Source organism: Pomacea canaliculata, linkage group LG1 (genome assembly GCF_003073045.1).
Source record: "Pomacea canaliculata isolate SZHN2017 linkage group LG1, ASM307304v1, whole genome shotgun sequence".
Classification (NCBI taxonomy): Eukaryota; Metazoa; Mollusca; class Gastropoda; order Architaenioglossa; family Ampullariidae; genus Pomacea; species Pomacea canaliculata.
The window spans coordinates 15,764,390-15,791,697 of NC_037590.1; the positions used below are offsets into that span (position 1 = coordinate 15,764,390).

The window sequence follows — 27,308 nt, forward strand, 5'->3', positions numbered from 1 at the left end:
GACAAAGAAATACAATTTCGGAAGGTTATAAACTTTATGACCAATCTTTATAAACTTTTACCTCTTGGTCAGTAAGGTTACAGGGCGCCGTTAGTACTGAAGTTTTTAAAGTGCAGATTAGCACTGAGAGAGGTTTCTGATGCTCGTCAAATTAAAATAGTTCAACATTTTAAACTATTTTCAAGCTTTTCTCAGAACATCCATCATCTTGATAACCTATTAAATAGAATATGAAGCATGCCATTTTTTTAAAGGGTTGATGTCTCATATTTTGGCATCGCTTTTGTTAAAAAACATGGGATGAACGGTTATATATTTTTTAATGAATGAGAAAAACCTACTTTCATTACTGCTTTGATTATTAGAAATTTAAAAGGCTTCAGGTAACCGATTCAAGTCCACTTACTCGCCGTGCCTTGTTTAGCAACAACCGTAAAAGACTCCTCTTCTCCACTGTTACCACCAACGAGACCGACACCAAAGGCCGTGACGAAGCCATCGGGGAGGCTGTCCACAACACAAGAGAAGGGGCTGCCTGCAACAAGAAAACATGGAAACATCAGAATAACTTCCTTCTCAATTTTAATCCCTTTAAGGGGATTTTTTTAGTTTTTTTTTTCATAACATAATGTTACATTTTATGCATATTTCTTTGATTTAGTTAAATCCCATCTGAGTCAGTTGTCTCAGTCTTTTTTTAGACATAGGGTGGATCTGTATTGGTGGGTTGTTTTTCTAGTCATTTAATCTTAAAGTATATGTGTTATTCGAGCTCAGTCTTGAAAAAATGCAGCAAGATTTCCTTTACTTATATCACAAATCTTAAAGCTCTGTATCATAAACACTGGTCGAGTAATTAAGAAAGAACAAAGACTGCTGGTCACAAAGGGAAATGTTTTTACTTCGTGATTATAAAGTTGATGAAGTCGACAATTCTGATATGAAAAACACGGTAAAATATTTGGCAGAAATAAAAGTGTCTTCTGTTTAGTGACACGACACAGGGCAGGTGGCATGAACACCGATAGCGTCTTCCCATCTCAGAGGTGAAGTGAGGCCTACAGGCGCCTTAACGAAGTTTATACAAGATAAAACAGATACATGCAACCCATTTCTGAATTTCCTACTTTGTTTAGCATAAAAGCAGTAATACTTGCATGAATGTATTCAAAACTGCATAAACATTTCACATTTTGTATATGCGTCCTTCGGAAAATGCTTGACGTCTGAAGAGGAGAGACACTATCGGTGTTCATACCTACCCTACCTGTCTCTGTCTCTTGTTTGCCAAGAAATGAATGCTTTTGGACTCAGAACATCCAGAACATTGTGGAATGGGTATTTCTGCAGTCATATCAGAATAAAGCAAGGTGTTTTTCATATCTTTCTGATATAAAAGAGAAGAGCCAGAGCTTGAAGCCAACTTCTGGCTGAGTAAACTGTAACTGAGTTTCTCTGTTTCAAGTGGAAGATTATAGTGGAGGTTGCGAAGAAACAGAAACAAATGCATTTAATAGTCTAACATCTCTTCAGTTAAAGAAGTCTAGTGTATTTTTGTTTGCACACTTTCTTCGTTTTTAATCTCTTTCACTGCTCCTCCCCTCTCTCTCTCCTTATCGCCCCCTCTCTACCTCTATTTCTTTCATCACAAAGCAGCGACCAGTGTATACAATGCCCCTATGACGAAAGATGAAAACGAAGAAATTAGGAAGGGGGTGGGGAGACTCTGAAGGTGCACGAAAACAAAGAAGAAGGCAAAGAGAAAGTTCTAATAAGCCAACACCATTCCGCTCCCAACTCCACTTTGTCAGAGACTATAGTGCAATGAAAGACAAACATTTGTCAGAGACTAAAGTGTAGTGAAAGACAAACACCAAATGGCCTGATGGAAGCAATATTGCGATTTTGCTGCAATCCCCCCAAACACACACACACACTTCTTTCCCATGTGAGAAATGTTAAAAGATGTAAAGATTGTAATGTTTTAAAAAAGGATTTAGTATAACAGCGTAAGGATTTATTTTAAAATAAAAGGCATCATTGGTATATCAAGATCAAAATACGCTTCAATGCGGTTAATGGCTCTTCTCCATTATCTTCTCCATTATCTTGACAAAGTTTGCAGGTCTGCTCTTTCTCTATCTTAAATGGTATTTTGAGGCACTCGCTCACACGACCCCACCTGCTTGAGTAACAGTTTGTATGCCTCAAGAGGCACGATGAAGACAGGACCTGCAATACGTAATTTCACTTCCGTTTTTTTAATTTCATCTATTTATTTTTGCCGCCTTCAATTAGCTACCAGTTCTGCCTTCAACAGGATTCGAGCCGCAACCTTCTGAACGACACGGCACAGCACTATCATTAGAAGATGACGTATGAGGTTTATACAGAAATAAGTGATGGGATGCTTATCGTGCTTTTTTTCCCTCCCTCTCTCTCTCATGCTGAGTGATATTGGTCGTTTGCTATTAAAACACAGTCTTCCTGTTAGGGTTCCTCAAGCCGTTCCTAGTGGGCAAAATTTTCTTCTTTCTCCCTTCCTTGCGTTTTCTGCGAGGTGCCTTGGCTCCAATAACTTTGTGTTCATATTTTGCATTTGTTGTTCGCGGGCCTCTAAACATCTGTGTGTGTGAGTGAGAGAGAGATTAAATGAATGATAAAATCAGCAAAACTAAAAACAAATAATCACACCAAAAATCCGATATTTAGATGTAGATGTACTTTAGTACATTTGTGAGTGCGATCTCAAAATGAAACCAGTCCTTTCACACATTGCTGGGAAAAAAATATCCAAGTAAAAATTCTTAGAAAACCTTTATCATGGCAGAAGTAAAAAAAAAGTTTGGATCTGGTAGGTTTCACGAAAACACCGCTTTCAAGGATGAGCTGAAGTGAACAACAAAATATTTTCCCGGCAACTGCTCCAAAAAAAATTAATTACAATTACAGCTTCGACCTGTTGCTGCAGCAGTGCAGAATGTGGAGTGTGACATCGACTTGACGCGGTTCCAGACTTTGGCTAGTCTACAGAATGAAGAGCGAGTGAACCACCACAACCCGAGTACAGCAAGACCATAAAGAGCATCTCAAGAGAGGCGGATAAACACCTGACTGGGTGAGAGTCGTTAGGGCAGCCCCCGATGAGGGACAGGGCCTTGAACACGCTGCCAGCTTCTTTTTTCGGGTACACATCCAGAAGAATATTCACTTAGCAAACTTCGTGTTGTTGTTCCATTTTGCCTTGACGCACTAACTTTTTTTCTTGTCATGTGTAAAATATTTATAGAGGAATATGAGAGGTCTGTAGTGGCACTATAGTAAGTAAGAAAGAAGAAATGAATGAAAAAGGAAAAAAGAAATATGGTTCGCAATATACACAAGTTTACAACTTTACACTGAAGGATGGAAGGAATTATAAAATGGTCAAAAAAAGAAAACAAACAAACAAAACAAAACAAAAAAACTCGACTTAGAATTTAGTCTATTAACGTACAAACTGACGGACAGCAATAATAAATGAACCACTTCCATTTCTAAACCCTTTAAAAAATAATAATCACAAAATACTCCTCAAGCAGTATCACGCTGAAAGTTCTGGCTCATTTGTAATCTTGCTATTTCATGAATTACATTAACAAGACTTATTAAAAATGCAGCAAGCAGGATGGTGTAGCACGACAGTAGCTGTAGACAATGTTTCCACTCCCTGACATCACCTGCCTTTTTCTCTCTATCTTCTCTCCTCCAGGAAAGTTTCAAGTAAGTGTCTTTTATAATTCCAGACGGACATCAGCATTCTTGGCTCGAACCAATGACTCATTCGTAGCAGATGAATGTGCGTGTGTGGATGCTGGGGGAGTGAAGAGGTGGGCCAAGAAACAAGCTTCTTTCTGTTCGGACCAAATGTAGGTCTATCGTGTCCGATAACAAACGAGTCGACAGATGCAACAGGCGATGACGAGTGTAGCAGACACGTGGCCTTATAACATGGAGTCTCGCCAGTGTCTTTGTGTAGTCGGACTGCTCGTGCCAGAGCTCTACAGATCAAGAAGTCAACTTTCCAACCTTTTCTCCTGTTTGTATCTCCCTTTCCTGTCGTCCTTGTCGAGAGTAAATTGTGTACGTGTGTTTGTGTGTGTGCGCGCCCCCGTGTTTTGGTCTGACATCCTGCACAACACTGCAGTGAAAGCTTTTTTCCCCGCTTTGATTCCCTGCTCCCGTCTTCCCCATAATAATAAAACCAGAAAAGGCCATCATCACCACGACATCAACGCAGAAGCGCAGCGTGACCCCGGTCAGCGTGACCCCGGCCACTACCTCACCATCTTTGTCCAGAAACATCTCACCACCCGGCGGAGATGATAGTCGTAAGAGCAGTCATTTCTCACACTGTCATTGTTAATTAGAAGTTGTAGTTAACAAGGTGCAGGCCCTGGATGACTTTGGTTGTATCCTAAGTGAATCTGACAGCACGGAAATCGTAGGTTGACTCATCTTGATGAAGACCACCCCTCTACTCAGTGCACATAGCAAGGCTTGCATGAAGGAACCTGAGACCAACTATCTTTATTATGTGGTGGGTTACATGAGAAATCGCCTTTTTAAGTCTTTTACATGAAGATGCCAATTAGGGGCCGTTTACATTCTGAAACACACACACACCTCCATGCATTTAAAAAATATGTACCCTTGTTATAGTTGCCCTCATGGCTTTATGTTTTCGCAATTTTTTAATATTTTTTGGCTGGAAATGTATGACTCAAGGGGTAGTGCACCGAGACAACTCACTGGAATCGGGCTGTTGGCTGGATGGGTAGGGTTGGATGGGGGATGTAACGGTCTCGATTCAATTCCCAGTTACAGAAGATTGCTGAGTATGGTCGTGTGAGGCAGAAATCGTTGCTCAGCGAAATTCCAGCCAGCGAAATAATAGCTAGTTATTAAAAAAAAAGAAATAAAAATATTCTATTGTTTTGTAAAGGAGTTAAGCATTTTTTCAAAACCTTATGATGGATATACATCATGCTATTTTATGTGAAAACAATCCTTTCGTTCAACCTCGGCATATCAGCTTTCCAGAGCTCTTCTCTCTTCTTCACCCTGTCTTCCCTTTTGATTTAGTTTTTCTTTCTTTCTGGCATACGCAGAAGGGATTTCTTGTTCACTTTGCCATAAATAACATAAAAACAATCCTTCTTGTCAAGCTCGGGAGAGACTGCACCAGTGCAAAATATTGTTCCGTCTCTAAATCAGAGTTTAAAAGTGGGATAACGCCCACAAGTTCCACACACACACACACAGAGTACTGTTGGCACTGTTCTGAGCCACAGAATGTTTGTAATTTTTTATTAGTTTCAAAGCACGCGAGATCTGCCAGAGGCAGGTATTCATTAGAATGTTCTTGGTGCAGTCAGGAACTCTTCTACGCAGGAAAGAAGAAAGCAAACAGCAAACAACAGCTGATATTAGAACTTTGTGTACCTACTGCTGACTCACACCTTAGGACTAAAACGAACACAAATTATAAAGAAAACCGACAACGAAGTATGACTAAAGCCTGCATCACAAAGTTCGACTAAAGCCCCCATCACAAAGTACGACATGACTCAGTTTCGGTAAAAGCTAAATTAATTATTGTTCCGTACTTTCAGTCTCGTTTTGTTTCAGGCAGTTTAATGAGGTATGTATGTTTGTTTGGCTTTTGAATGTCTAAGGTCATATGACAAAAGCAACAAGTCTTAATATGAATAATCCACTCGATTAGAAACAATGATGGATGACATTCATTTAAAAAAAAGGAAGAAAAAATGGAAAGAAACTAGGAAAATAAGAACAGATAAGAGAGACAAAGGGTAAATAGAGGTTATTAATACAGTCTAGAGCTGGAGCCAAAGTGAAAAAAAACAACCAGTAGCCAAAATAAGTTACACCTGTCGCACTCCTTTTAGGAGCAGACAAACGGGATGTTGTCGGGTGGGTACGGAGTTATTCCGCGTGTCGAGGGTTTTCAAAACACAACAGCTGGCAGCAGCCGAACCCAATACTATAATCATCTGTGGAAGGTGTTTGCGCTCTCTAGCCCTAGGAAAACTTTGAGCCAAAGTTAATTCTGGAATCCCTTCATCTTGTCCCTTCCTCTAGTTGTTTTCCACTTTCTGTCATCAGCGGTTATGAAACAGAGAGAGACAGAAAAGAAAGGAAGGAAGAAAATGGAGATAGAGAGATACGCCGTCGGTGTGGAAGAGGCCGGGGAATGCTATTTCTCAAAGTAAACCTTTCGTTTGCTAATAGGTTTATTCCCGTGTTTAAAGGGACAAACTTTGGCAGAGATTAATGTCTGTCACAGCAAAGGTTGGCCAAACCACTCAAAGACTTGGCCGAAGGTCGATGAGTTTGTGTATGTGTGTGCGCGCGTGAGTGAGTTATATAGTAAAATGGGAATTACTGGTATCCCTCCACTCAATGTAGAACGGAATGGAAATTTTTGAGCCTGATGGGTATTTTTAATCTAACCCGACATGGCGAATTTAATTAAAACAAAACGAAAACTGTGTGTTTGCGTGCGTGCGCTCTGTCCTTCCACAGTAGGTCCGGAAGAAGAATTCAAAGACATTCGGAATATAACACATAACACTCTTCGGCCAAGTCTTTGAGTGGTTTGGCCGACCTTGCTGTGACAGACATTAATCTCTGCCAAGGTTTTTAGTATCTTTCCTACTGGTTATTCCACCTGTCGAAAATAAAAATATCCACAAAAAAATAAAGAATTGAAATAACAAAAAATGAGTTGAGGGGTTGGGCTGAGGACAAACTATATTTGTTGCCAAGCTGCAGAAGACTGACAACGCTTGATCAAACTGTCTGCAGGCTGCAGGACGATGAACAGGTGACTTCATGTTGATAGCAATCTCCTGATCTCACCTGGGACAGGTGCCAACGTCAAGTTTTCTTGGTCTTCATTGCAGAGCTTACTGATCGAACAAACACATTTTTCCATGCTGCCAAAGGTCATTCTCTCTTTCCCAGATATTATTGACACTTGTTGCAAGTCTATATTTTCTCCAAGCACTTCGTTTATGAAAACAACTTCGGAAACCGTCCAGCTTTGTTTTCCGCCGATGTGAACAGTCTACTGACGAAGGTCTTGTGGTGTTCCGAGACCTGCACAGGTTTTCTACAAACACTGCGTCTTGGCAAGCTCCAGGATTCATTTCAGTCACACCCTCTTATCTTCTTTGAACGAGGAATGTGTTTATACAGTTCTGAGAGATAGGTTCTGTGTTTTGTTTGCTTGTCTGGCGTGCCGTGTAAGTCCCTGAAACTGGTGCAACATCAAAGTAGAAGAAACAGAGGAAACGAAATAAAAAAAAAAATAAAATAAAATAACCTACCTAACACAACAACAAAATCCAAAGTTAAAAATCAAGCAACACAATGGCAATGATTGGTTACAGAGGTCATAGAGGGGAAGAGCCTACAAGATTCTGTTTCTTTGTGAGCTCGAGAGGGTGCCAGTCTTTAAAATTATGTGTATTTTCTTTCCGTTGGAAAAAAGTCTTCAGACATTCACTAGTTACACAATTCTGGATATTTTTAATTCTGAATAGATTATTTTCTAAATGTCGATGCATTTTTATTGTATTTCATGTTTTCTTACTTGTTCGTGTGTTGTCCTACCTATTGCTCTCACCTTTTCTAAACAACTTTTTTTTTCTCGGCTTTTTTTTCTGGGCGACCTGGCAATCCACTCTCTGAGACATACATTCTAACCCTTGGGAGAACTCAAGTTTATTCGTTTCCTCCGCTTTTGTTTTGAGCAATGTGCTCAGAACTTGTTAGACGTCAGCACATTTATAACTGATATACACATATATAACTTGTATAACCGTATCCCGGCCCTATGGGCAAGCTCCAAGCCCTGTACAAACAATGACACACGCGCACACAGACGCTGGCCACATAAGCAAAGGTGTTGTCTATAGAACACCATATGGGATGGTGAAGGGCATGTAGTCAACTGCTGCTGATCTTTTTTCATCCTGGCATAAAGTCATAATTCTTGTCTTCTCCTTATTCTTCTACTTCATTCATCTTCTCTTTCTTCCTTTCTCCTTTGATGTTTTGTGTTAGTTTTCCTATTTTCTCTCAATCACGTCTCATATTTTTGGTGCAAATTATGTGAACATCTCTTGAAATGGAGAAATGTTATGTAGACAGGGCTTTTATTGCTGTCGTGTACGAATATGGTCAACAGGGAGAAAAAGAGAAATAAACAATGAGCAAATAAACCTGCGGTAAATCTCTACGTATTATAGACTTGCAGTACGAGAAAAAAAATATTAAAAAATGAATTGTAAGAGCACACCTACCACACACTCTCTCACACACACAAACACACACATGTAGTTGTTATTGTTCCAGACATCGCCGCTGTTTTTCTGCCTACCGCATCGCTTTTGCTGGACTACGTGCAGCCTGCGTGCCGGCAGAGGGCGCCAGCTTCTCCATCGCGAGATGCCTGCTGCAGTGTGTGCAGCTTGGAGGCTGCAGCAACGCATGGCAACAACAACAGCAGCACAGACGGGAAGATGCTCGACTGGCCTGCAAACTGCTTCACCACATGGCTATCTAACCGCCATTAGACTTTAAACGGTTTTTGGAGGATACTTCATGTTGGGGCGTTGAGCTTTAAAGCAGGCAATGTGAGCGCTCACAGGGGTGGATGTGTCTGTGTGCAGTTGCCCAATTTGCCCATGTTTTGAGAGAGGGGGAGAGAGAGGTTGGGGGCGGGTAGATAGAGATGGTTAGCAGAATGAGACAGAAGGGGATCAAAGGTGGGAAGGTAAGCAGAACGAACACTGAAACTGAAAACTATTTGTGGTTTCTAAGTGTGTGCGCACGCGAACAGAGAATTGTGGCAATTAATTATTTTTACCGAGCTTCAAAGTGAGCGATCTGACTAATCTTTCAGAATGGGATGAAACTTGTATCTGTACATAATTTGAACGCGTAAGAAGGTTGGAGTTAGAGATCGCGAGAAAGCGACGAACAAAGGTGTTAGGTCTACTATCTATGTGACAGCCTTTCAATCTTTCAGTTCACAGACAATAAATAACAAGTAACGCACATCTAAGATGATGTTCATACAGAAATCCTTCGATAATACCTATACACTAATAGAATGTTACCTATCTTGCTTGGCTCTACTAATACGATGACTTCGTACATGTCTGCATGGCCTACAGACATTTCAGTACACTGCGCTGGCTTATACATAAAACCTCTACATGTAAAGCCGCCCTGATAGACAGGGACACTGAGGAAACAAAAGGGGATGCTCCACATAAAATAAAACAGTACAAATACAAAAAGTTTGCTGAGCCTGCAATTTAGATGATGTGGTGAGAGTAGAAAGGCTTTTTTGGTGGAAATGAAAGATTCAAGGCTGCCAGAAAAGCAGCGACAGAGGAGTCTACTCATAGACCCTGATTTTTTTTCTTTCCAGTGCGTTTCGATATTTTGAGTTCCTTAAATTTTTGGCGAACCCAGGACTGTTAAGACACCCCACTGACGGTGTGAGGAATGTCGGCTGAAGAAACCCTCTTCCTTGACCAAGTTCCAACAGTTGCTGTCGGAAACCAGTGGGTACAAGATCCTGCTGTACACCTCAGGGGTCGTAGTTTGCACTGGGACAACATGGGAAACTCGGTTGCAAGTGTCTTGTTCCCGAAGTTATAAAGGGAGGTCTAGTACCTGCAGATCTTGTTTCCCTCCTAAAAACAGTCATTATAGACAGGTAGCCCAGGTATCTTGGGGTAAAGAAACATGGAGCAGTGTCTACGAGGCCTGAACACTGCTTTCATGTTCGGAAACAACTCTCTTCTCTTTGAGTTCCTCATTTATCCCTGATGAAACGTCTTATACTCTCTCCTCATAATTACGGCCCCTGGTAGGATAACGAAGAATATTGTAGACAAGAGGAGAAACCTGCTCATATATATTCAAATGAGAAGAAATCTTCCTCGTCACTGTCTTCCTCAGTTAAACAACTGTGTGTGTGAAGTAGGACATTTACCCAACTTTCAAGCAGCAGTATGTTGCACTGAGTTTTACCCCGTCATTAGAAAAAATTTAACTTCACTAGACCTTAAAGGGCCGGGGTGGGAAGAGGGACTTTGCCCGCTGCAAAACAAAAGTATACCTTTGGTGGAGGGTGGTAGGAGACGGGGGTTGATCATAAAGATTTCTCATGACACGTGACCCGCCGTCTCCAGTGCTAAAACTGTTCTGAGTCTCGTCTCACTTGTCACACGATAGCATCAGGGAAAAAAAGAACGAAAACGCACCGAGCGTTGAGGTGTGGGTGGGGAATAGCAGCGATAGCTCCTCACCTGGTTTCTGAACTTGCCTTCTTTTATTCGCCAGACATAACCTCCGGAGGTTTCAAAATAAAACGTGTTCATGCATGTGCAATGTTTGCAACTGATATCCACCTGCACTTTGCACTATCCGGACACAGAAACTGGGAGAAAAAGGAAGGACAGCGTGAGGTCATGAAAGGAAACCTAAATTTAATGTTTGAGGCAGCAGTGACGGTTCACAATCACTAAATCCAAAACGACTGACTGCAAGAATGTCTCCTATTTCACATTATTTCACTAACCATAAATCGTAAACGATACTGCTTCTTAACATCACTTAAATGTCCTTCCGAGAAATGCAGAGGGAGTGTGATAGAGCAGTAAGACTAGATGAAGGAGGGGAGAGGGAATTAGTGTTTTACACCTAGCCAGCAACTAAGGTTATATAACGGTAAGGCAGTCAGCCCTGTAAACAGATCCCACATGCAGAGAAAGACGAGAACTGAACCCAGGACAACCAACCCTCGCTGTATTGGTGACAGGCGCTAACCGTTGCACCTACGCAAGGCCCTCGGGATGAAGGAAGTGGATTAAATCCCACTTTCTACGTCAGACAAACGGTGCAATGTGGGGGGTGAGGTGTGGGGAGCACAACCATCTGACAGAGAAAAGAATCGTGAGGTGTGTTCCCATTGCTGGATAGCGTATCGTCTTGGCTGAAAATCTTTCGTGTTGAATAAACATCCATGTGCTATGCTGTGTCCACCATACTGAATAAAGCTAAAATCTCAATTTCCTCTTTGATGTTCTCCTGGAACCCATCTCTTGTTTCAAAACTTCACGCATGCGCAGAGGTTCATGGTCTCAAAACGACCCGTCGGCAGTGCCGCTTTCATCTTAATTTGTTTTTCTCTCTTGCGGAAAAAAAGATAGGGAACACTCTATTAAGGCTTCAAACATCTACAATGTTTTTGTCTTCAGATAAAGAGACAAACGATTCCTTATTCTCGGAATCCCAGACCTTGCAACGCAAGAAGCAGGGTTGTCTGGCCACCAAACTTAGAGAAGGTGGAGGAGGCCTCCAGTTAATCAGATAGCAGTGGGAGGATAGTTTTGGGGGAAACCTGCTGTATCTTATTTTCCTCTAGTGTTCTTCCTTCCCGTGACATTGTCTGTTTGCCAACCTGCTACATACCAAGATAATACGCCGAAACAATGGTTGACTCGAAACTCTTCCAAACTGAACTGTTTGTTTTTGAGTTTATATAGGATTTATTACAAAAGAAAACTCTAGGCAATTTACTTTCTATTCCAAAGGTTTTACGTGCCATAAATGAGCAGAATTTATGTTATATCACTCATTATTGTTAAACCTGATACGAGAACTGATTTCTTCTGCAACAAGTGACGATCGTCATCAGTGATCTGGCTTTGTGTTACCATACCTGGCTTTCTACACTATGTCCTCTCGCTGTGTCGTTAGCTTGCACTCTGGACCCGGATGTAAAACAGATATACATACACATAATCATTACTAGACAGTCTACGAGGTGAGGGTCAAGGGGAATTACCGCGCTTTTTTGTCTGTCCTCATGAAGATATTACACAGACATCGAGCAGAGAGGAGATAACTCATAGATCCTGATTTTAAAAAAAGCAAGTTGTTTTCTTTACAGTGCCTCTCGATTTGTTGAGTTTCTTAAGTCGTCGTCGTCGTCGTCGTCGTCGTCGTCGTCGTCATCATCATCATCATCATCATCATCATCATCTTCTCTTCTTCTTCTTCTTCTTCTTCTTTTCTTCTTTTTTTTCTTCTTTTTTTTTCTTCTTTTTTTTCTTCTTTTTTTCTTCTTTTTCTTTTTCTTTTTCTTTCGTTAAAATCGGCTGATTATTGAATTTAAACTTATAAACTTCAAATACACAAAGAAGACAGCTATCAACCACAATAAAACAAAAAGCATATTTATAAAAACTACAGAGACTCAAGGAACGCGACACAGACACAAGACACGGACCATAGAGACACAAAGAACCCAATTGTAAATAACAGAGACCAAGTGGAACCATTCTGAAAAAAGGCTAGAAAAGGGGCAGGGAGGGGCTGTATGCTTACCTTTGACTGCGCCTCCGTTGTGTGTCATCAGGACTTCATGGCGACCTTCCACTTTGGGATGGTACTCGACGCAGATGGTGCCATCGTTGTTGTCCCGCACGCGCGGTCCCAGACCGTCGTCTCCGGGCATTTTCTACAGCAAGCAGGTAGAAACACAGGTAAGATCACCATCATAACCTTGCTCAGCAGCAACAGGGTCAAAGCGAGGTCAACGGTCAAAGTCCTCATGCTTTATGCTCACAAAAACTAGTCACTTTAGCGGAGAAACCTATTTTCTTAGACAGACTTAAGTACTAAGAATTTGTGAGAAATTTTAGTTTTTAAGCATGTTCCCTAGTGTCTGTTAATTACATTTGCGTCATAATCTGATTTAAATAATAGTTTGTTCATTATAAAATATACTATAACTCAAAGATATATTTGTGCAAAGTCATCTCTGAGATGAAACATTTTTCATTGTTTTCCATTTTGGTACACACTTCTTACAAGCAGACAGTCCTAAAAGAACTTAGTATAAGAAAACATTTTCACAAATTGAGTAGATAGTTATAATAAGGAACAGTATACTAGGAAATAACAATTGCTAAACAGTTAACCAAGAAGAACCCAGAAAAACCTACATTTTAAATAAAAAGCCTTAACTTGGACCCAAGAGCTAAGCCAATTGTTTCTTTAAAAATCCCCTTTTTTCAAAAAACGGTGTATCTACAAAAAGAAATTTTCCTTCAACCGACTACAAACTCATGTGCATCTATAAACCAAGATTTTATTTTAGTACCTTATTATTATTAACTTGTTAATGTTTTGCTGGCGTGTGTATGTTAAATCACATTTCTAGTAAAATTCAGTTTTAGTAAAAACGGCTTCTTACAGAAGTACGACTGTAACAGTATTCAACAGCGTCCTGCGGCATCGACAATGAAACAACATCAATGCCATCTACAAAGCCAAACCTCTAATCACTACTGTACTTACCATAGATGTACATGTGGCGATGTTTTGGGCGAAAAGATATATAATATATAAAAGAAAATATAAATACGCCATAGGCATGCTCTTAAAACGACTATGACAGGTGTGATTAATGTGACAATTGTGATGTATTGAATGGACTTTCAGAAAGGTGTGAGTGCTTGCTGCTGACCAGGGTCAATCTGAAAATTTTCTTTTTCTATCAAAAGCTAGGATATTTTTTTAGGGAAAGAACTGCTGCGTTGAAAATCTTAAGTGATTCTCTGTATATTTACATTTTATTGAAATCATTTATTGTCGTCACTGTTAATCCACCCACCGAAACTTCAATAATGTCAAATCCACTGCAGACAGGTGGACAGAAAGAAAGATATTGAAAACTCGGCCTTGCAAAACTACAAAAGCTTAATAAAGTCTGAGTCAAACAATCGCAAGGTAAAAAAAATCATCAGGATACAGAAATTTAAAATGGGTTTAAAACTTATAAATAAAAATGTAAGGTTTTCCATTAGAGTACGGTAAACTGGTCTTCCTTGTGTACTGGCGAAAGACAAGATAAAAGATTTTACAGTTTTAGCTTGAACATTGCATATCTGTATTTTTATTGTCACTCCTTGAATACAAGCAGGCAAACTCTGGAAATTGGTAAAAGATTAGGAGAAGCTTTCAACAAAAAAAAAAAATTGGATACAATCTGCAAAATTGTTGTTGTACTAAACATGTCCAGGTAGAAAAACTGACAAAGATTCTGACCAATCAGCTTACAAACACACTACTTGTAGAAGACTGAAAAATATATGTTTCATGTTTACGTTTTTGTCAATCTTTAGTACACACTATTAATACTTCATATCTCCTTGACTTATTTCTGGAGATTTATTTCAAGATTTGTTAACATGTATTCAGAGACATTTCCATTACAGACGATTTGATACTGGTCTACAGATGTATTTTTAAAATCTTTATTAAATTTTTATTATGATTTCCCTCCTAATATCACAGCAAACTTAAACCAGAAAAAACAGAGGAGTACAGCGAAGATAAAAACTAGCGCAAGCTATATTTAGGACTGAATAATTCAGTGACAGCAACGGGGGGATGGAGACCTTTCGTAGGTTGGGGGAGGGAGTGCTTTAGGTGTGTGACGAGGATGACTTGGAGGATGGATAAGCTAACAATTCATGCAAGAAACAAGAAATAGGTACAGATCGCACAATGCATTCTGGGTCGCTTTCAGTGTCCCGCAGCTTGCGCCAAGCTTTGCAACGAAAAGACTTTGGGAAAAAGGGAAAGGGGGTGTGGGGGAGTGGGGGAGATACTAGTTGTTGCATCTGGTTCATGCGCTGTCATCAAACATGGCGCAAGAGATGACGTCAGCAAAGTACATGGAGCGTGTTACGCAACTCTGAGCATCGCTCCTAAAATACACACAAAACAACAATTAAATAAACAAACAACAAGTGCGTACAACTTTGTTAAAAGCATGAGAAAAAGAGGGATGTCAAGTCCTGCAAGGTTGTGGTGGGTCCTGTTCAAAGCTGTGTCTTTCTGGCTCCCTATCAGAGATGCCAGGGATCTGAGGATGGCGTTGACTGCATTTTTCCTAAACTTGTTATCTCTACCACGGGTTGCCTCTCCTACAAACCCTGTTCATATCATTAGTGTCAAAATAAGTTTGAATCTTCCCAGCTGTTTCCGTCATACACCTGGGACAAATGTTTCAGGCCCTGTAGGGCTACGAACTTTCAATAATGGTACTACTGTACCGACTTGATGTATTGAAGATTTTATTTTTGTAGAGAATGCTTCAATATAAGGGTATTTGTGCACCGCGGAGTGTTCTATCGCCTGTTCTTTTCTTCTGACTATAAAATAAAATTTTAATTGAATACATGTCATTTTCCATTTCGTCACATTTATTTTGAGAAGAGACAAAAGTTGAAGACATGCTACGCATTCTTGTACATGATATGGCCATCCTCCTCGCTTGTTTACTGATGTATGTTTTTAGAAGGTTTCACGATACAAGATGTTTGCTAGTACACGCTTGTATTTATCACAACTACGGAGGGTCGCATCAAGGCGCATGGAAGAGCTGCACGCACGAGGCGCGAGGAAGGAAGGAGAGGAGCAGGCTTGACTGGCTCGTAGTAAATTCGTTAGCAACAATTTGAACCAAACGCCACACAAACACACAAACTGTGCATCACATATCACAACAAACTCAGGTAACTTGACCTCCACGTAACAGGCCAGTAGATCCATAAAGACGCCACAAGAAAGAAAAAATAGAATGGCAACAATTTAAAAAAAAAACTCTTCCTAAAAGAGAGAGAAAAATTGAAGAGTTTCGATCAGTTAAAAATGTTTTGCGTCTTCTGGATAATACTGATCCTGTAAAAGTACCTCTTCTTTTCCATAGGTGTTTCAAGTTTATTTTACATTTTTCCCTTTTTGACAATTAAGTGATATTGGCTTGCAGCTCATTCAGATGCACAAATAGAACCCTGATTCTTATCAATCTATAATTTCATAGATATCATGGGAATTTCTTCCGTATTCAAGATCCTCAACCTCTGCACCTTTATATTTAGTATTATATTATATATTATATGTTATATATTATATATTATATATTATACTCTATCCCCCTGCATTGTTTTTTATCCCCTGATCTCAAATAAGCTGCCTTAGCAGCACAGAATGCCAAAAACATAAGTTATTCCAAAATATATGTGACCCATATACTTCCCGGCAAAACCCATGATGTTTTCAGCATTCGTGCTGCTAGGGTATTTTAAATGTTGGCAGAATTAACATGCGGCTGCCCTAGGAGAAACTTCAGGATTATGGTTGTTTATGGAAAAGAAAAGCTGAAACACATTCTCAAACTAGGGAAGAAAAAAGGCCATAGCGTATTGTCATGGTGGTAAGACAACCTCTCTCACCAAGTACGACATTGTGTCTGAAACAGCAAAGACAGATACAAAAGGTTTGGTGGCTTAAAATAAGTAGGCAAAGACGATTATCTTTGAAGCAAAGAATAATACAAGAACAATAAAAACAAAGAGGAAAATGTATCTGCGCACGACACTAACCTCAACAATGCTTCCACAGATTTTAATGTAAAACTCATGTTCGCAAACTATCTCTCTCTCCTCTCTCTCCTTCTCTCTCTCTCTCTCACACACACATACACACCAATCAAACAAACAAGTAGACCAAACGTTTGTCGAAGCAAACCCATGAAGAGTGATAGTTATTACAGAAGAAGCAGTTTGCATGGAATGAGCTAGTGGTTACATAAATGTGTAAATTAATAATTTAATAATTTTGCTTAAGCAGTGTTCATTCCATTTGTTATTTAGATTTTTTAGTCTAAACTCTGTAGCGCTGCTAAAAAAACTGTAATAATATTAAAATAATATTTAACAAAATTCAAAATAGCTGCTCTTTTAACTACATTTGTCTCAACAAAGAAAGCTTAAGATTCAAAATATATATATACCACATATAAACAGTTCAGACAGTGATGAATAATTGCACAGTTTTTGGACACAAAACAAGAGCTGCACTCTACTACGGACAGCCAGCATGCTGAATGTATAGACACTAAGTTACTTAAGCTACTGAGCTTCTGAAAACTAAAGTAAAGCTACAAAAAAATGTCATGCTGCATCAGCAAACGATGCTTCTACTTTTTAAAATAGCTTTTTTGGTAGCATTGAGCACATTTGCCAGAAGTTAGTTTGAGCTTTGGAAGAGCATATGAGGGCTTAATTAAGTCATTAATGAGTGCTGGGAGGCATGAGACTGGATGTGAGGAAGACGTGCAAGTGACAGACGGCAAGCAAATAAAGAGCGCTTGTATCTTCATAATGGATGAATACAAAGAACGATGTGTGACAATCAGTGACAATCTTCGCAGTATTGTGAGACAAATCACTGTCACTTAACTAATCACATTTTAGCGATGATACATGAACGCAGTCAGATGGTTTTAATGACAGTAGTGGCAGCTGGAGGGCCTAGTAATGATCGGAGATAATGATGATGGCGGTGATAAGATTTTTCACTTTCATGCTCAAATGATGAATCAGCATGACTGAAAAGAACTGAGCCAGGAACTGTTCAGCTCACAACCCAGATGAGCTCTGCGGAGAAAAAAAAAAGACTGAGTAAAACAGCAGTGGCTCCATGACTGTGTCAGAAACTGTATCCGTAGTCACTTTTGTTAAAAGATTACTACACCAGGCTTCTTTACCTCCTTCCGTATACCTAGCAATCATATGGACAGTGAGTGCCTCACCGTGTCTAGAGCACAGAATGTGGCAGGCAGACCCACAGCAGCTTCTTCCGCCGTCGTTATCTACCTGAAAAGTCAGACACCTGCTCCAGAAAAATAATCTCTGGGTGGGCAGGGAGCTGGATAAACTAAAAAGAGAAGTGTGTGTGTGGGGGGATTTTTCCTTTCAGAGATCGGAGTAAATTTTGCGTTCCGCAGTAAAAGAACCATGACAGCTAGTCCGAGAAGCCTCATTGACGTCATTTACATAGAAAGATAATAATATAATAATAATAATAATAATAATAATAATAATAATAATAATAATAATAATAATAATAATAATAATAATAATAATAATAATAATAATAATGGCTTGTATAGCACGTCATCCTCCCCTTTAGACAATCCCAAGGGCTTCACAGATGACAGATGGTGTGACGTCAAAATAGGTTGACGTCAAAATAAGTTGACATCAAAATAAAAATGACTGTACTCCAGGTCAAAGGTCAGCTTCTAAAAAAATTACCAAAAAAAAATTAAATTGCGGAAGCTTTTATGATTACCTAATGGTCTTTAAAGTGAGAGCGCATGGTGTGTGTGCGCGGTGTGTGTTCCTCTGTGTGTGTGTGTGTGTGTGTGTCTGTCTGTGTGTGTGTGTGTGCATGTGTGTGTCTGTCTGTGTGTGTGTGTGTGCATGTGTGTGTCTGTCTGTGTCTGTGTGTGCGTGCGTGTGTGTGTGTTGTTTCTGTTAAAGTCACGTTAACAACCTTTACGTGGCACTTCCAACCTCCCAGCACCAGGCTTATCTCGCCTCTTATCTACGAAGCCCTACTGGCACAAAAAGAAGAGCGTGGCTTCCCACACCTTGCAGATACCGCCAAGCTCAGCAAATGCAGTTACCTGCAGAATGTGACAAGATGATATCAGTACCCAGAAGTCTCCTGACATTTTCTGGGAATTTGCACGTGTGTCGCTCCCTCCCTACCTAACTCACCTTTGCCTCATCCTTCTCCTACCTCACAAGATTTAATTTATTTATTTCTTCTTTCGTCTAATCTTTTTTCCGCCTTTGTTCTATAATTCCGTTTGCCTTTCTTTACTTCTCTCCCTTTCTTTCTTCACACCTTTGTACATTAATTTTTTTTTCTTTTCAGTGATTCTTTGTTTATTTGTTCTCTTTCTTAAGCGGACGAATCCAGCCCTTTTCTGATTACTTTCTTTATTAGTTTCCTAGTATTTTTTTTCTATATATTCACTCTTTCTTTCCCTATCTGTATTTTTTTTTTCGTTATTCCTATCTTCATTCTTCCGTTTTTGCTGTCTGCGATTTGTTGTACAGGAAATAGTTGCGAGGCTTCAAAACATAGTGCCAAGGGCGTTCCTGATGCCCTTCGTGCAGCGGCTCCTCTAAAGGTCGTTTAACTTAAACAACATCCATCAAGCGCTTACCTGGTCACAGACTAATTTCGTAAACCTTTTTTTCGGGGGGAGAGGGGATTGTGAGTGTGGTAAACTCTTGTATGTGGCTAGTTAATGCTAAGAGATACTCGTCACACGTGATTTTAATGCACGCAGTTAGTCCTTCCTTCCGTTCCCATCCCTTCCCTCCACGTTCCTCGATTTAAGGTCATCCTGACCTGTATCTCTTTTCGCATTTTTTTTTTTAAAGACCGAAGTTCAGAATGTATGATGTCAGCGTCCGGTCGGTGCAAGCTTCAGTCAGTCATTAGCGCTGGGACTGAAAACCAAACTCGGTTTTCTCTTTAACCCTGACTCACAGCTTAATGTTCAGCATTCCATTCCTCTTGCTTGTTGGTGCTGAATATCAAGCTCTGGTGAAATGATTACAGTTTTATAAACAACCCTTGTATCTCAAGCTGCAAGCGCTGTCTTTAGATGTTGTGCACTTATTTGTACATGAGGTGACAGGTTTTTTTCTCCCGTCTCTTTATTTTAAATAAGAAAAGACAGAAAAAAGAAAAAAAACCACAAAGAAAAAGGAAAGAATATTACGAGATATTTGTTAATAAATTAGAAAGTGTTTAAACGTGTGAACCTTTAAAGTACAAGCAACAAACCACTGAGAAAGTTCAGAGAGAGAATTGAACGTGACGGGTGGATGGACGTCGAAGAGAAAATGTGGAGACAAAACTTGTTCGAGAGAATGTAAGATCTATAGATGTGTTTGTGTGTGTGGAGAATGGGGCTTCTAATGTTCCTACTGAGGCTGGACAATGTACAGAAGACCTCATCTGTGGCCCATCATCACTGAAGGGGGTTAACGACATATTACAGAGAGCTACCCCGAGTGAAAGCAGATGAAGTGTGTTCATTTTCTTTAAATCAAACTCTCTCATTACTGCCAACGACCTGGCATAGGATCCTATTAAAGAGACAATTTACAATTTACTTAAACCGGATGCCTTTTATCTCGGGCCAATCCCTCTTCCTCGCTGGCTGCCAAAGGCAACCCTCAGCATCCAGTGAGTTCAGAGATGACTGACATAGAGTGTCACAAACGTAGTCAGTGCAACTAAAAGGAGCTTGGCTGTTCTCGCTCCCTACCCCTACTTTCTTCCTTCCTTCCACAAAACCCATCTTTTTCATTGCCACTGGCTTGGCATCAGCAATAAAAGCTCTGTCTGCTGTGGTTACAAGAAGCTGGCTGCATGGCCCTGAAATGATGCGTGGCCTCTCCGCTCCATACATTCTTGACTGGAGGAAACTCTACCAACCTCAGGCCCACCCCCAGCAAGAGTGCAACGGTGCGTTCCCCGCCCACGCATCCATCAGCTCTAAAAGATGAGCCATAAAACGACTGTAAAACATTAACTCAACCCTGCCATTGAAGAACACACCAACTACATAATCTAGACCTAATCCCTTCTCAGTATATATACACACACATATAGGGGTTGCATGCCGTTCATGAACTGTATTTATGGAACCAATTGATAAGGATATTTGAAGAAGAGGTTGCATCTGTTAAAATAGGGTTGTCCTGGCATCCCATCTACTTGTGGAGAACAAATACACTTTAGAGGAGGTGTGGAGGACTTAAAAGTAACCCACCGATACGTATTATGGGAGGCGGGGTACTTTAAATTGCCCACCCTGTACTATAGTCTACTATTATATAGTATTATTATAATTGATATTTAAAACATAAATAAAAAAAAAAGTTTAGAGAGAAAGACATTTATTTTCCTACAACCTGGCGCTCACAAACCATTCAATAACACTGCATTAGTGCCACACCTCACACACACCTCAGGTCACGAGACTGAGAGCGGAAGGCAGGTGAGTCTGATGTCACAAGGCAAGGTGACACATTTTTTAATTATTAGTTGTATACGAATCCTCTTCAAAATCTCTGCTCGTAGGTCAGCATATAAAACTAACAGGAAGAAAACGATCAGTCTAAGAAGTGGTGAAAGCTGTTTTAATTTTTAAAGAAAACTGCAAAGCTGGCACGACCTTGGAGTAAAGTGTAGTTTGCAGATATTATTAAGCGTTAGTTCAGAACGAGGCAACAGGTAGTACTGTGCCAAATGTCTGTGGCCGACCGCCAGAAACAGTCACACCCTTCACTTTTGTGCGATGGTGTCACTGTATTTTTTTCAAAAAGAATGCATTGGTGTTTGCCAGCTCATCTCCGTTTTTTCTCGGTGAGAGAATCGACGCCCACAAGATACCAATCGCGGCCTCCCAAACAGCTAGAACACTGGAGAAACTCACGCATTCAGCCATTTGCCTTCATCTTTATTTTCTTTTTCTTATTATGTAGAATGTTTGACTTTAGTATCATGTCCGCTAATTTGATATGTTCCCCACCGGCGAGGACTCCCTTACATGTCATATGCCCAGGACAAATTTTTGACCGAAGTCTGAAAAAGATTTGATAAAATCGTACACTTTGGCCAAACTTGATGCTATTGTTTTCGAGTTACGAATATGTTCTATACCTCACCTCCCTTATTCTGGAGTTACTTGCAGGTGCTCAACCAACTAAACGCGAAGTAGCTTGAAATCCTTGTGAACTAGCTGATGACCCCTGTGAACTGAGAGGTCAGGGTTACCAGACTGCTCGTTTTGCAGGGCAATGAACTTTCACATCCAGGTGGTACCTGATTCACATCTGAAAGATGTCTTAGAGTAGCTGGTTGTTTTAATCGTTCTTGTTTTGTACCTCTAGCTCCATCTGCTTCATTCTCTCTCTTTCTCTGTCTCTTTTATTCTCTCGCTCTCTTGCTCGGTCTAGATTCTCATCTAACGTCTTGTCCAGACAGAAGTAACATTTCTTAAAGATAAAAACTAAAATGAAAATTGCTGAGTCCTGTAACATTACAGCCTGGAGTATTTAAAGCCAACGTTTGTTACCAACATGATTTTATCTTTCACTGTTTGTAGTCCTCTTCTATCTGAATTACACAATTTAAGGATCAAATCGCAAGCTTTTATCGGTCCTTTAAACTCCTCGTATATTTACGATGGACGTCATTGCGAATCTCATCGCTACATCTGCCGATAAGACTTGTGCTAACACGCGGGTGGCAGCAGAAGAGTTTGCAACAGCGAGCTATCAAAACATATTTACCACCTTATAATGAAGCTAAAACAGACCCACTCCACTTAATAAACTTATATGTAAAGTAGACTTTTGAAGCTTGGACATTCGAGTAAAGCTTACAGAAGCTTGCAATTCCTCGATTTTCCACGTCTGCTTCTTATCATCTTGTGCATCAGACCTCAAGGACTCCCACCGTGAGAGACCAATTAAGAAAACTCTTCTTCTATCTTTCTTTCTCTCTTTTTTCTCTCTCTCTCTCTCACAGACGCACATTTGACTGTAATTTTCGGTCTTTCTTTCAGTGTGATACAACTCATATAGCAAACATTGCTTAAACACTTAGGAAAGATAATGAGTAAAAGTGTCAGGAAGTTCACTCGTTAATCTATCTACTCGTCTTAGGGGTCCTAGCCCACGCATCCACGCATTCTTCTTCAGACAGTGCATTCCGGTACATCAGTTGCCTGCTGGGACACCCGCTCCTCGAAATGAAAAGAGAAAATATCCCCATAGCTCAAATTACTGACAGCCTGAAAGACTTTGACCTTTGGCACTGGCATGGCCACTCAGTCGGTGACGAAACTTGCTTTACAGCACTTCCGGTGCCAAGACAAAATCCTTCGAGCAGCTCCTTGTACAGATGCTGGCGTTGAGGGCAAAGCTTGTGCCGAGCCCTTGTTTTGGGGAGACAGGGCCACAACATGTCTGATGCGCATGATCTACCTCATCCCAACAACAACAACATGCTCATTACTGCCGTGTTGATGTTCCACAGATATAAACTGATGGAGTTCTTGTTCGTGTTTGGGAGTATTTTTCTCGGGAAAGGAGGAGGATTTCCTGTGTTTTGGTGTCTTTCTCTCCTGCTCTTCGTCTGTCTGTTCTGGTCTCTTTTTCTTCCTATATGTATATATCTTTGTATATATCTCTCTCTAGGTCTCTTTGTTTATCCGTCTTGTCCCCATCTGTCACTTTCTCCACCCCCTCTTCTTGCTGTATTTATCTCACTTACCATGCATCTACATTAATCAGATCTTCAAAGAATTGGGGTTAATGTCTCAGCAATGCAAACATCTTTCCAAAGACCATTTTTCCCAATTAAACAATGAAAAAACTCTTAAAATCGGATAAACAGTTGACATCATGACAAGAAAAATTAACAGAACAGCCAACCATCTGGTGTCCAAGAAGACCGTTTGAGAGTGTGACTCACGTATAGACACAGATTCTGGCATTGTAGGTTAACAACCTCAACCTGAAGGCCTTGTTACCCGGGAAAATGTCGAAAGTTTGACCAAGTTTGGCAAAGCTGTGTGCGAAGGTCACAAAGACAATTGTGTCAATAGATGTGTCTATGTAATGGGACTTTGGGGGACTTTACACTGTCGACGGTTCAACACTTTGTCCAGTTAAAACTCTTTAAAAAAAATACCTTACACAAAGTGTCTCTTGACTTATCAAGTCAGTCTAGAGGCACAAGTCTCAAGTTTCAATTAACAAACCATTAGTGAAGTTTTTTAGGAAGTTAAATTGGGTTTGATGTCAAGTCTGACTTAAGTCCTCTCATGAAACCCATCCCTGGGGAACTGGTCTCATTCTGTTAAGTAACAATACAGGAAGAGAAGCAGTAGTGTGATTACCTTTCAGCTTATTGTACAAAATACGAGGGGAGAAAGTCATCGTCGTCGACTTAGAATGTAGCTTTACTGACTATTAACTTGGAGTGAACATTTTTCCAAGAGACTATGTCAATGAAACTAATTATTGGCCTCTCGCTCGAACCAACCGGCAACCAACAAATTAGCGAAAGAACGAGTACGCTTACGTGCCGGCTTGTTTTTCAAGTTAAGGTAAAAACGAAAACCAAAACAAACACAAAATCATCCTTTGAAGTGCAACCTTCAAGCAGCACATGCCAAACAGAAGCTTTTTCAAGCCCAAGAAGAACCGGAAGAAAGCAGTTGACCTTTCACCTCGGATATTAAAACACCGACATAGTGTTCTTTTAATTTTTTTTTTTTTTTTTTTTTTTTTGTAGTGGTGCCGGTCCTGCGCTTTTCGTGGCTAGCATCAGGTGGGAAGGAAGAAGCCGCCAGAGAGAAGGAGAGTGTTAGAGAGAGAGAAAGGAAGTGGAAGCAGAGGTCGCCACGCGTCACTGACCGTTGTTCGTGTAACAACACACACTCCAGAACACGCTTTCTCGTCAAAGAAGGCCTTACAACTCGCCAAACATCAGACGGCGGGCGTGGAAGACTGTGGGGAAGAATACAGAACGCGCGTGGATCGTATGACGCACGCGCCTGCGCCATATAAGGTCAATGCCAGCGTGTGCGCATGCACGGCGCCCAGCATCCCCCTTCCCTCCACTCACTCCATTCCTCCACATTTCCCTCTCTGCCTCCGTGAGGCAGAAGCAGGGTTACCTACTCCGTCGACCCGTAGGCAAAACTCTCGGTGAACAAGCGCCGAGTGTGTGTGTACGATGCTCGTCGCTGCCAAAAGCGTAAAGCTGCATAGATAGATAGATGCGACTGCCTGACGATAACTTCCACGAGCATGGAGACTAGGGAAGGAAATGGAAGCTGAAGGATGAAGCTGAGATTGTGTTCGGGGTACTGATACCCGACACCCGCGAATGATTACCCTTTGGCACGAAGCCAGCAGGCGCATGCTGCAAGTATGTCCACACCTGTCCTCACAAAAACCGTCTCGTGTTTTGAATTCAATAAAGCGAAACAAAAAAGTTTTCTGGAAAAAAAACCTCATTCCAATATGTTTTTTGGAAAATTAACTCATTGCAAATGACTTGGCGAATAATACAGCAGCTACCGGGAGTTTGGGATGTAGAATGTTTACATCGGTGCTCTGACCTCGGCTACAGGTGTAAAAGATTTGAAAGTAAAACAAATACGAGACAATCTCCTTCCTTCCACGACTCTTCTATTTCATGTCTCCAGGTACTCTGTCTCCAAAACTGTGGGTCAGCCTCACACAAACTCAAGATATGTCCAAGATGCATGCAGCTGTCCGGATGCAGCCATTGGTCCGTTTTTCAACTTCCGCGGGACATCGGAGTGACGTCAGCTGCGCCGGGGGTGTGTGGAGAGTTCACTGTCAAGGGAAGTCACGCGGTACGCACTGAAATGTCTGCACATCAATGCATTCCTCTGATATGCAGTCGGATGAGCCTCGAGCGAGTGTGCAGCTGTCTAGTCAAAACAGGTGCTTGAAATATTCGCACAGAAGGGCAGAGGTCACAAGTAAAGAACGAGCGACGGTAAGGGAGGGGAGAGAGAAAAATGGAAGAGATTATCATGACTCACAACTGTGCTATTCTTTAAAAAAAACTGAGACCATCGATTTAAATTGCAGATCACTTATTTAAAAATTCAATTAGAAAATTGCTGTGAGATGTCTGCACTTTGTTTAAGTAGGGCGACTTCTGTGCTGTTTGTAGACAGTAGTGAAAGCAAGACAAAACCTCTCGCTTGAATGCAAAGTTCAGATCCTTGCCTATTTGTTGTCTATTTATTTATTAAATTACTCATTATTAATTAATTTATTTCAGTTACTGGTTTTTTATTAGGTAATGTGTGCAGATGGCTTTCAGATGTTAATCGTGCTATCATGAATTCTTCAAAACCTCTTCAGGTATCGCATGATCCACTCATGTGTTGTTCCACAGAACTGCAAGTATTCCATGTCCAGGGTATCTCGCTATCCCTCCCTACCTACCCTCTTCTATCAAGTTTGCAAACACCCGGAAAAGCACCTTACCCAGAATCTGCTTCGCTAATCCAGCCAGACAAATGTCACACTGACATTTCAAATTTGATATTTCAAAGATAAATGAGTATTTCAACTAATTTTACATGTGCCTGACTCCATGTTCAGGTAACGAACCGGTAAATAAGCAATAACTCCTAACTGGATATGACTAGGCACTGACAATTTCCAACATTATACCGTTTTTCTCTTTTTCTCGATCAAGTCTGATCTGAGCACGCATTCCCGCAGTCGCACGTGTAAATATGTGTAAGATGTCTGTCATCGGGTGACTAGTTGTCTCTACAATGGAAACCATGGTCTTCTCGAAGAAACAAAGCGCCATGGCCAACTCACAGACGTGACCTCACTACTGCCTTTCCCAGGAGAAGGGAGGACGATTTTAAATGTAATTTAATGTTGATTCTTCCGGTCAGGTGCAAAAGCCATTTCTCTCACACTCTTGAAACAAGAATATCTGTTCAGGGAAACATGAGCCGACCTTAAAGTTATCTTGGCGATCATCGGTGTTCTCGTCGAGGTTTTGATGTAAAACTCGTGAACATCACGTATGGAAATGAAAATCAAAACTTGATTGATGACCAAGGAAAGTTGTGGAGGTGATGATGGTGGTGGTGATGGGGAAAGTATGCGGTAGCAAGGAAGACTGGCTTGAAAGGAAATGAAAACTTACATATCTATAATGACAAATATGAAGAAAATATTATTTAAAAAAAAAAAAAGAAATCTACGGGAACACGAGTACTCACCTGAAGTGTAGTGTGGTACAACCTTTTTCCCAGTCAAGTGCGAGAGTGGCCGGCGACTATATCACATACGCACACCGATCGTGCACACAACCCTCGAGCACCAAGCAACAAGCAGAGTCCGGAGGAGGATGCTCTACCCAAACTCCAAGCCGGAGAAGTGCTATAAATAACTCGCACGTATCCCCGCGCCTGCGCGATACCTGTGCAGACTTTCAGGCCCTGAGATCCACTCAGGCAGGTAGATGCGGCCTAAGAATGAATATGTTTGCCAAGAGAGAGAGAGGAGGAGGAGGGGAAAGACAGAAACAAAAAAAAAGCGGGAAAAGAGGGTTTTTGCTTTCCGTGCCTCCACGTTATTGTGAAATCAGCAGAAATTGTACGCAGGCCTCGGGTAATTTTAAGGTAGATAGCTCTGTAGGAATCGTTGACAGTTGGATAAGATAGATCAAGTGAAATATCCTTCGTG

At 40.8% G+C, this 27,308-nt stretch overlaps 1 protein-coding gene across 4 annotated transcripts in view; it reads right to left on the bottom strand.

The window, feature by feature from the left end:
* LOC112554279 (filamin-A-like) overlaps window positions 1–27,061 on the bottom strand; it is a 42,593-nt gene extending 15,532 nt beyond the window's left edge. For 2 of the 4 annotated variants that reach the window (XM_025222113.1, XM_025222033.1), the window contains exons 1-4: window positions 26,843–27,061; window positions 16,398–16,414; window positions 12,478–12,610; window positions 407–535 (exon numbers count right to left, since the gene is read on the bottom strand). In XM_025222113.1, coding sequence (XP_025077898.1) covers window positions 407–535; window positions 12,478–12,610; window positions 16,398–16,409 — 274 coding nt within the window. In that variant the 5' untranslated portion in view covers window positions 16,410–16,414; window positions 26,843–27,061. The remainder of the gene's footprint in view (window positions 1–406; window positions 536–12,477; window positions 12,611–16,397; window positions 16,415–26,842) is intronic. The other 2 variants (XM_025222266.1, XM_025222193.1) reach the window with 2 other exon arrangements.
* Between the last annotated feature and the right edge of the window lie 247 nt (window positions 27,062–27,308).